At 42.8% G+C, this 10000-nt stretch overlaps 2 protein-coding genes across 2 annotated transcripts; one reads left to right on the top strand and one right to left on the bottom strand.

Annotated features, from left to right (window-relative positions):
- Positions 1-777: 777 nt before the first annotated feature.
- LOC125041080 (ataxin-2 homolog) lies at positions 778-7061 on the top strand. The gene is given in 6 exon segments (XM_047635833.1): positions 778-989; positions 3684-4301; positions 4582-4756; positions 6078-6115; positions 6331-6757; positions 6759-7061. Coding segments are annotated over 6 exon segments (1491 nt in total). The 5' UTR covers positions 778-938; the 3' UTR covers positions 6941-7061.
- Positions 7062-8487: 1426 nt separating this feature from the next.
- On the bottom strand, positions 8488-9355 carry LOC125041081 (cuticle protein CP1876-like). The gene is made up of 2 exons (XM_047635834.1): positions 9330-9355; positions 8488-9111 (listed from the first exon to the last, which is right to left on the bottom strand). The coding sequence occupies exons 1-2, from the start codon at positions 9339-9341 to the stop codon at positions 8488-8490; spliced, it is 636 nt and encodes a 211-aa protein (XP_047491790.1). The 5' UTR covers positions 9342-9355.
- Between the last annotated feature and the right edge of the window lie 645 nt (positions 9356-10000).

A 10000-nucleotide genomic window follows, 5' to 3' on the forward strand; every position in this document is an offset into this window, starting at 1 on the left:
ACATAGTGAATAACTATCAATGTGTAAGTGTGTGCGTGTTTATGTGTATCTGCACTATACGTCATATATACTTCAATATAAGTATATTATAAATATATCTATATATATTTTTTCCTATAGACCCTACAATGTTTGAGGAAAGATATAATCATTGTTTGATATAAATAGATATAGATAAATTTAGATATTAAGAAAGATATATACGCTTGTATTCATGTACTTCAATTACAAATAATTGAATGTATACATATATATGCATAGATAGATAGCTATAAATCTATAATACATCTAATATATATATATATATATATATATATATATATAATATATATATATATATATATATATATATATTTATATGAATATATGTGTGTGCATATATATATGCATATGTATATATATTTTGTGTATATGTACATATATATGTTTCTGTACATATACATATGTACATATAGTATATATATATATAAACACATATATGTTTTGTGAGAGCGTGCACATATGCGAATGTGTGTATATACATATATTGTATATATATATATATATATATACATATATTATACACACACATATATATGGATTCACCTGTATGAATGAAGCAGCGGAAATGCTCTGAAAGGTCGGCCAGCGGGACGCGGACGCGCCTCCACGGATGACGCGGCCGCTACGCCGCGGATTCTGACTGACCTTCCGTCCTGGTATATAAAGCCAACAAATTCTTGCTTTGGTGCAGTACGGGTCTTCGATCGGGAAATAATCATGACACCTCTGGTAATGACAATGATGCATAGTTCACTCTAGAAGGGAGTAGAGACAGTAGAAGTGGTAGCCTTAATTGATGTTTGTCTGTGGATGTTTAAGAGCTGGAAAAGTTTTCAAAATCATTACTTTTTTTCCACATCCATGAAAACGATTTCTTTATCTATTTACCATAAACTATGGAGGAAAACAACATTACCATAAACACTGAGGGAAAATTTCTTTGGCAGGTTTTGTTGGCAGTGCTGGGAGTGTGCTCGGCTGTTCCCTTCACGGGATACACCCCCGAAGTGCAGGCTGAGAGAGCACGCTTCTTCCAAAGCTTCCGTGCTGCTCAGGCTGCCGCCGTTCCTCAGCAGGCCCTGTACCACCATGCTGCTGCCGCCCCTCAGCACAGCTTCCACCATGCCGCCCTAGTCCAGCCCAAGTGGACCGGACCCGTAGCTGCCACCGTCCCCGCCGGCGTCGACGGCACCATCACGCCCGTGTCCGACACCCAAGAGGTGGCTGCCGCCCGCAACGCCTTCAACAGCGCCTACCAGGCCCAGCTGAGGGCCACAGTGGGTGCCGTTCCTGCCGTGCACTCTCACGTCCCCGCCCACCACCACGCCCCCACCTACCATCACGCCCCAGCCGTCCCTCACCACGGCTTCCACCACGCCGCCCCCGTGCAGCCCAAGTGGACCGGCCCCGTGGCAGCCACCGTGCCCGCCGGACTCCCAGGCTCCGCCCCGCAGGTCGCCGACACTCCCGAAGTCGCAGCCGCCAAGCAGCAGTTCTTCAGCACCTTCAACAGGCAGGCGGCAGCTGCGGCGCCCCCGTCGAGGCATTACTACTAGACCCAACTGTCATAATGTATATAAAGAAGTAAAAATAAATGACCTGAAGATATTTTATTAGTATTATTTAGCACTGGCATCTTTTTCAACAATCAATAGCACACGCAAATATATAGAAATACACAATGATCAAACAACCTAACTATCTCTACATATGTCCGAACACACACATTAGTTGAAGCTCAAATATAAACAGACCGATGAGAGAACAAAGAAACGTACAAAATACTCAGCTAAATCCAGCCCACTTCGAAAAATGCAATATAGGTCACAAGATTAGAGAAGAATGAAGGAACTAACAGACAGGATATGAATCAACCAGTGAAATCTCGCGTGAACTCGACCGTCACATCGCGTCGTGCAGAGGGACTTCTAGGACGCCGGGGCAAGGCGGGGAAAGGGGTCAAGCAAGGTCAAGAGGCCAAAGTCGGGAAGGGCCAAAGTGATGCCCAAATCCGGCGACAGAGTGATTTGTTATATTTTGTTGATATATATATTTTTGGTCGTGTTTCAAGGAGTAATAGTTCACGACACAGAGCTGCCACCTTGTTGTGCATATGCATGTTCGATATCCTCCCTTTCTCTCTGTCTGCCTCTGTGTCTCTCTCTTTCTCTCTCTGTTTCTTTAACCCTTTCTCTATTTCTCTCTCTATCTTTCTCTGTCTCTCTCTGTCTCTCTTGGTCTCTCTGTCTCTCTTGGTCTCTCTGTCTCCCTCTCTCTATGTATATTAATATATACATATATTTTGTATATACATATATTTTGTATATATACATATTTATACACTTATATTCATATATACATATACATTTACAAATAGAAAGACACACCAACACAACCACAAATATATATGTATATCTGTGTGTGTGTGTGTGTGCATAGATATATGTACACATATGTAGATATGTGTGTGTGTGTGTGCATAGATATATGTACACATATGTAGATATGTGTGTGTGTGTGTGTGCATAGATATATGTACACATATGTAGATATATGTGTGTGCTTATATAGCTGTATATCTTTATATGCACACATCTATATCAAAATATATACACTAGTATGCATATATAAATTCATATATACTGTATATGCATATATGTATGTATATTTACATATATTACATATTTATTGAAACATTGATAGAAATATAGATATAAAGAAAAAATATGATCCAACGTTTCCACCGAGAACAAGGCTCGTGGCCTCCGTTTCCAAACCAGCCAGAGTCAAGTACGTAAATAAACGCGCGACGCCCTATTTACAATCAACTAACAGGAGGGCGAAAAAAGGAACATATACCTTATCAAATCAAGCGACGCTTTCCTGTTTCTATCGAAGTACTGAGAAGCCGATCTAGATAGTACAAATGTATGTACATATGATTGGCACAAATGTATAAAAAATGGACAAAGCCCAAATGTGTATACATGCACGTGTCTACCTGTACATGTGAATATATATATATATATATATATATATATATATATATATATATATTTATTATTTATATATATGTATGCATATACACTGTATGAATATATATGTATATGTATAGAGAGATAATTATATATTGTTAGATGGATTGCTGGAAGGCTAGATTGATCTATAAATATATTGATAGATAGATAGTTGGATATACATAAACAAACTAATAAATGTATATATTGTCTATGGATTCACCTGAATGAAGGAAGCAGCGGAAATGCTCTGAAAGGTCGGCCAGCGGGACGCGGACGCGCCTCCACAGATGACGCGGCCGCTACGCCGCGGCTTCTGACTGACCTTCCGTCCTGGTATATAAAGCCAACAAAATCTTGCTTTATCGCAGTGCGGGTCTTCGATCGGGAAATAATCATGACGCCTCTGGTAATGACAGCAATGCATAGTTCATTTTAGAAGCGAGACAGTGGCAGTGGTAGCTTTGCATGGTGTTTGGTCTGTGGAAATTTGGGAATTGTGAAAGTCTTCAGGAGCATTACTTTTTTCTGCATCCATGAGAACGATTTCTTTTTTATGCATCATAATGTGTGAAGGAATACATCAACATAAACAAAGACTGAGGGGAAATGTTTCTTTGACAGGTTTTGTTGGCAGTGCTGGGAGTGTGCTCGGCTGTTCCCTTCACGGGATACACCCCCGAAGTGCAGGCTGAGAGAGCACGCTTCTTCCAAAGCTTCCGTGCTGCTCAGGCTGCCGCCGTTCCCCAGCAGGCCCTGTACCACCATGCTGCTGCCGCCCCTCAGCACAGCTTCCACCACGCCGCCCTAGTCCAGCCCAAGTGGACCGGACCCGTAGCTGCCACCGTCCCCGCCGGCGTCGACGGCACCATCACGCCCGTGTCCGACACCCAAGAGGTGGCTGCCGCCCGCAACGCCTTCAACAGCGCCTACCAGGCCCAGCTGAGGGCCACAGTGGGTGCCGTTCCTGCCGTGCACTCTCACGTCCCCGCCCACCATCACGCCCCCGCCCACCACCACGCCCCCACCTACCATCACGCCCCTGCCGTCCCTCACCACGGCTTCCACCACGCCGCCCCAGTGCAGCCCAAGTGGACCGGCCCCGTGGCAGCCACCGTGCCCGCCGGACTCCCAGGCTCCGCCCCGCAGGTCGCCGACACTCCCGAAGTCGCAGCCGCCAAGCAGCAGTTCTTCAGCACCTTCAACAGGCAGGCGGCAGCTGCGGCGCCCCCATCGAGGCATTACTACTAGACCCAACTGCCATAATGTATAAAATGAAGTAAAAATAAATGAACTCTTAAGATATTTCATTAGTATTATTTAGCACTGGCATATTTTTCAACAATCAATAGCACACGCAAATATATATAGAAATACACAATGGTCAAACAACCTAACTATCTCTACATATATCCGGACACACACATTAGTTGAAGCTCAAATATAAACAGACCGATGAGAGAACAAAGAAACGTACAAAATACTCAGCTAAATCCAGCCCACTTCGAAAAATGCAATATAGGTCACAAGATTAGAGAAGAATGAAGGAACTAACAGACAGGATATGAATCAACCAGTGAAATCTCGCGTGAACTCGACCGTCACATCGCGTCGTGCAGAGGGACTTCTAGGACGCCGGGGCAAGGCGGGGAAAGGGGTCAAGCAAGGTCAAGAGGCCAAAGCCGGGAAGGGCCAAAGTGATGCACAAATCCGGCGACAGAGTGATTTGTTATATTTGAGTTGATAAAAAAAAATTTTGGTCGTGTTTCAAGGATTGATAGTTCACGACACAGAGCTGCCACCTTGAGCATATGCATGTTCGATATCCTCCCTCTCTCTCTCTCTGCCTCTGTCTCTCTTTTTCTCTCTGTTTCTTTAACCCTTTCCCCATTTCTCTCTCTCTCTTTCTCTGTCTGTCTGTTCCACTTATTCTCGGTCTCTCTCTGTCTCTCTTGGTCTCTCTGTCTCCCTCTCTCTATCTATATTAATACATATACATATTATTTGTATATATACATATTTATATACTTATATTCATATATATATATATATATATATATATATATATATATATTATATATATATATATACACATTTACAAATAGAAAGACACCAACACAACCACAAATATATATGTATATCTGTGTGTGTGTGCATAGATATATGTACACATATGCAGATATATGTGTGTGCTTATATAGCTGTATATCTTTATATACACACATCTATATCAAAATTTATACATTAGTATGCATATATAAATTCATATATACTGTATATGCATATACGTATGTATATATACATATATAACATATACATTGAAACATAGATAGAAATATAGATATAAAGAAAAAATATGATCCAACGTTTCCCACGAGAACAAGGCTCGTGGCCTCCGTTTCCAAACCAGCCAGAGTCAAGTACGTAAATAAACGCGCGACGCCCTGATTTACAATCAACTAACAGGAGGGAGAAATAAAGAACATATACCTTCTCAAATCAAGCGACGCTTTCCTGTTTTTATCGAAGTACTGAGAAGCCGATCTAGATAGTACAAATGTATGTACATATGATTGGCACAAATGGACAAAGCCCAAATGTGTATACATGCACGTGTCTACCTGTACATGTGAATATATATGTATATATATATATATATATATATATATATATATATATATAATTATTTATTATTTATATATATGTATGCATATACACTGTATGAATATATATGTATATGTATAGAGAGATAATTATATATTGTTAGATGGATAGCTGGAAGGATAGATTGATCTATAAATATATTGATAGATAGATAGTTGGATATACATAAACATACTAATAAATGTATATATTGTCTATTGAATCACCTGAATGAAGGAAGCAGCGGAAATGCTCTGAAAGGTCGGCCAGCGGGACGCGGACGCGCCTCCACAGATGACGCGGCCGCTACGCCACGGCTTTTGACTGACCTTCCGTCCTGGTATATAAAGCCTAGAAAATCTTGCTTTATCGCAGTGCGGGTCTTCGATCGGGAAATAATCATGACGCCTCTGGTAATGACAATGATGCATAGTCCATTTTAGAAGCGAGACAGTGGCAGTGTTAGCTTTGCATGGTGTTTGGTCTGTGGAAGTTTGGGAATTGTGAAAGTCTTCAGGAGCATTACTTTTTTCTGCATCCATGAGAACGATTTCTTTTTTATGCATCATAATGTGGGAAGGAAAACATCAACATAAACAAAGACTGAGGGGAAATTTTTCTTTGACAGGTTTTGTTGGCAGTGCTGGGAGTGTGCTCGGCTGTTCCCTTCACGGGATACACCCCCGAAGTGCAGGCTGAGAGAGCACGCTTCTTCCAAAGCTTCCGTGCTGCTCAGGCTGCCGCCGTTCCCCAGCAGGCCCTGTACCACCATGCTGCTGCCGCCCCTCAGCACAGCTTCCACCACGCCGCCCTAGTCCAGCCCAAGTGGACCGGACCCGTAGCTGCCACCGTCCCCGCCGGCGTCGACGGCACCATCACGCCCGTGTCCGACACCCAAGAGGTGGCTGCCGCCCGCAACGCCTTCAGCAGCGCCTACCAGGCCCAGCTGAGGGCCACAGTGGGTGCCGTTCCTGCCGTGCACTCTCACGTCCCCGCCCACCATCACGCCCCCACCTACCATCACGCCCCAGCCGTCCCTCACCACGGCTTCCACCACGCCGCCCCCGTACAGCCCAAGTGGACCGGCCCCGTGGCAGCCTACCGTGCCCGCCGGACTCCCAGGCTCCGCCCCGCAGGTCGCCGACACTCCCGAAGTCGCAGCCGCCAAGCAGCAGTTCTTCAGCACGTTCAACAGGCAGGCAGCAGCTGCGGCGCCCCCATCGAGGCATTACTACTAGACCCAACTGCCATAATGTATATACAAAGGAAATCGATTAAAAGTGAAATAAAGTTATATTTCTATTCTTGATTTTTTTCTCTTGATATCATTGTTTCAAACAAATAAATATATATATATATGCAGGTTTTACGTATTTAATAGTATGCATCTTTTGTTTATCTGTTTATATTTATTTGATACTGTCAAACCTCTCACAAATTTGAAGAAAAAAAAAAGCAGAAGTTCTTCCGTACTTTTTTCTATTTTTTCTGTGCATTCAGAAGTTTCTGAGCTGACGAAATAGGATAATAAAATTTACCAGATTTGTAAATGCTGAATATATACCACGTGTCAAGAAGGCCACACACAGTACTAAAAATCAAGGTATACACACCTAGTGTTTCAGCGATTAATTACCTGCTCACACACATATATATATACACATATATATAAGCATATATAGATATACATATACACATTTGTATGTATGTAGGTACGTAAATGCCCAATCCAGATAAAAAGTCGAAGTCAGGAATATAGACATAAATGAAGACACGGATACGGAGTTTGAAAGGCAACTAAATTAACATTATTCTGTTTCAATTTACTTCAGTTCTTTTTAACAGGATGATTCAGTAATAGGTATCTTCAAAATGTACGGAATAAATTAATTTCAATGTCTACCATGATGTACGTCACTCCTGTGCGTTGAAATCCAATATCAAGCATTCTAAAGAAACAAGTGAATATTCCATTTTCAACATTCAAAATTTTCTCTGCAACCTTTCTTATTTCGCTATCGACAAAATGCTGCAGTATGAATCGTACATTTACTGAATATTGATATTCAGAAAATAATGAAAGAATTCCATCCACTCAGTACTGATTGCAACATTGGTTCACCTTCCAATTTTCTCAAACAAATTTTTCAAACCATAGTAATATCTCTCAGTACTACAGCATCATCTCACAAAGAATAGCCATCTTTGGCACACCCTTACAAAGTGAGTACATAATACTAAGTTTTTAGGAAGTTTAGAAATGGCCCTCATGCTGATGTTGGCGCCGGAGTCATATATATAACGGGCTTCCATCTCTAGCACAAAATGTAGAAGCATATTACATAGGTTTTACTTCCAAAACCTGTATGGAACTGCTAATCATCTTTTATTTCCCTGGGACGTATCTTATATACAACTACATATCTGCTGTTTGTGTTCATGATGTATACCTGTGATCACTCTCTGCATTTGATTTTCTTTTGCTATGTCAGAATAAACGATCGATATATCCATGTATACTCATGTACGCGTGTGAATCATATGGCTTTATTGAGATAAATAATTTAAGTCATTTTTCATTTCTTCATAGCTTTAACTTTGAGGGGTTTGACAGTTATCAAGCAAAGAGATGTATACCATCATAAACGTAAAACCTGGAAATTAATTGACCCCTTGGTATTTTAGTTATTTTCTGTACAAGGGTATCAGTTAATGAAGATTAGAAATATAACTATTTCAGTTTTAATCGATTTTCTTCGTATATACATTATGGCAGTTGGGTCTATTAGTAATGCCTCGACGGGGGCGCCGCAGCTGCCGCCTGCCTGTTGAAGGTGCTGAAGAACTGCTGCTTGGCGGCTGCAACTTCGGGAGTGTCGGCGACCTGCGGGGCGGAGCCTGGGAGTCCGGCGGGCACGGTGGCTGCCACGGGGCCGGTCCACTTGGGCTGCACTGGGGCGGCGTGGTGGAAGCCGTGGTGAGGGACGGCAGGGGCGTGATGGTAGGTGGGGGCGTGGTGGTGGGCGGGGGCGTGGTGGTGGGCGGGGACATGAGAGTGCACGGCAGGAACGGCACCCACTGTGGCCCTCAGCTGGGCCTGGTAGGCGCTGTTGAAGGCGTTGCGGGCGGCAGCCACCTCTTGGGTGTCGGACACGGGCGTGATGGTGCCGTCGACGCCGGCGGGGACGGTGGCAGCTACGGGTCCGGTCCACTTGGGCTGGACTAGGGCGGCGTGGTGGAAGCTGTGCTGAGGGGCGGCAGCAGCATGGTGGTACAGGGCCTGCTGAGGAACGGCGGCAGCCTGAGCAGCACGGAAGCTTTGGAAGAAGCGTGCTCTCTCAGCCTGCACTTCGGGGGTGTATCCCGTGAAGGGAACAGCCGAGCACACTCCCAGCACTGCCAACAAAACCTGTCAAAGAAACCTTTCCCCTTAGTCTTCGTTTATATTGATGTTTTCCTTCACACATTATGATGCATAAAAAATTAATCATTCTCATGGATGCGGAAAAAAAGTAATGCTCTTGAAGGCTTTCACAATTCATAAACTCTTGCACCGGCCAAACACCATGCAAAGCTACCACTGCCACTGTCTTGCTTCTAAAATAACCTATGCATTGCTGTCATTACCAGGGGCGTCATGGTTATTTCCCGATCGAAGACCCGTACTGCACCAAAGCAAGATTTTGTTGGCTTTATATACCAGGACGGAAGGTCAATCAGAAGCCGCGGCGTAGCGGCCGCGTCATCTGTGGAGGCGCGTCCGCGTCCCACTGGCCGACCTTTCAGAATATTTACACTGGCACACACACACACACTCTAACAGGCACAAACACACCTATATTCACACAGACACGCAAAGATGTGTTTGTAAATTATTATAGTCATTTATAAATGTTTTGTTTAAAAGTTCACAATTCAGTGGGGGAAGTAGTAAGCAGTTTTATCAAGTCCTATGTCAGGCGAGTGGTTGTTTTCATCTCGCCCACAGGTGTGTTGAGTGTCTGTTATTAAAAATCTTGTTTTACCCAGAAGTTATAATGCTTGTTAATTTGATTATAAATGTTGAATCCATATGTATTGACCAGTGATAACTAACACGATTCGTAGCTTTGATCTCCCACGCAGAGAGAGAGAGAGAAAGGTTTAGGAAAATGAGAATAGGCTAACACACTAAATTTACTGCTAGCCGTTGTTGTGAGGAATTTTTTATTCTTTACATTTTATATATTTATTTATCAATTATTATTATTATTATTATTATTATTATTATTATTATTAATGATAATAATAATGATATT

The sequence above is a fragment of the Penaeus chinensis genome, chromosome 30 (genome assembly GCF_019202785.1).
Source record: "Penaeus chinensis breed Huanghai No. 1 chromosome 30, ASM1920278v2, whole genome shotgun sequence".
Taxonomy (NCBI): Eukaryota; Metazoa; Arthropoda; class Malacostraca; order Decapoda; family Penaeidae; genus Penaeus; species Penaeus chinensis.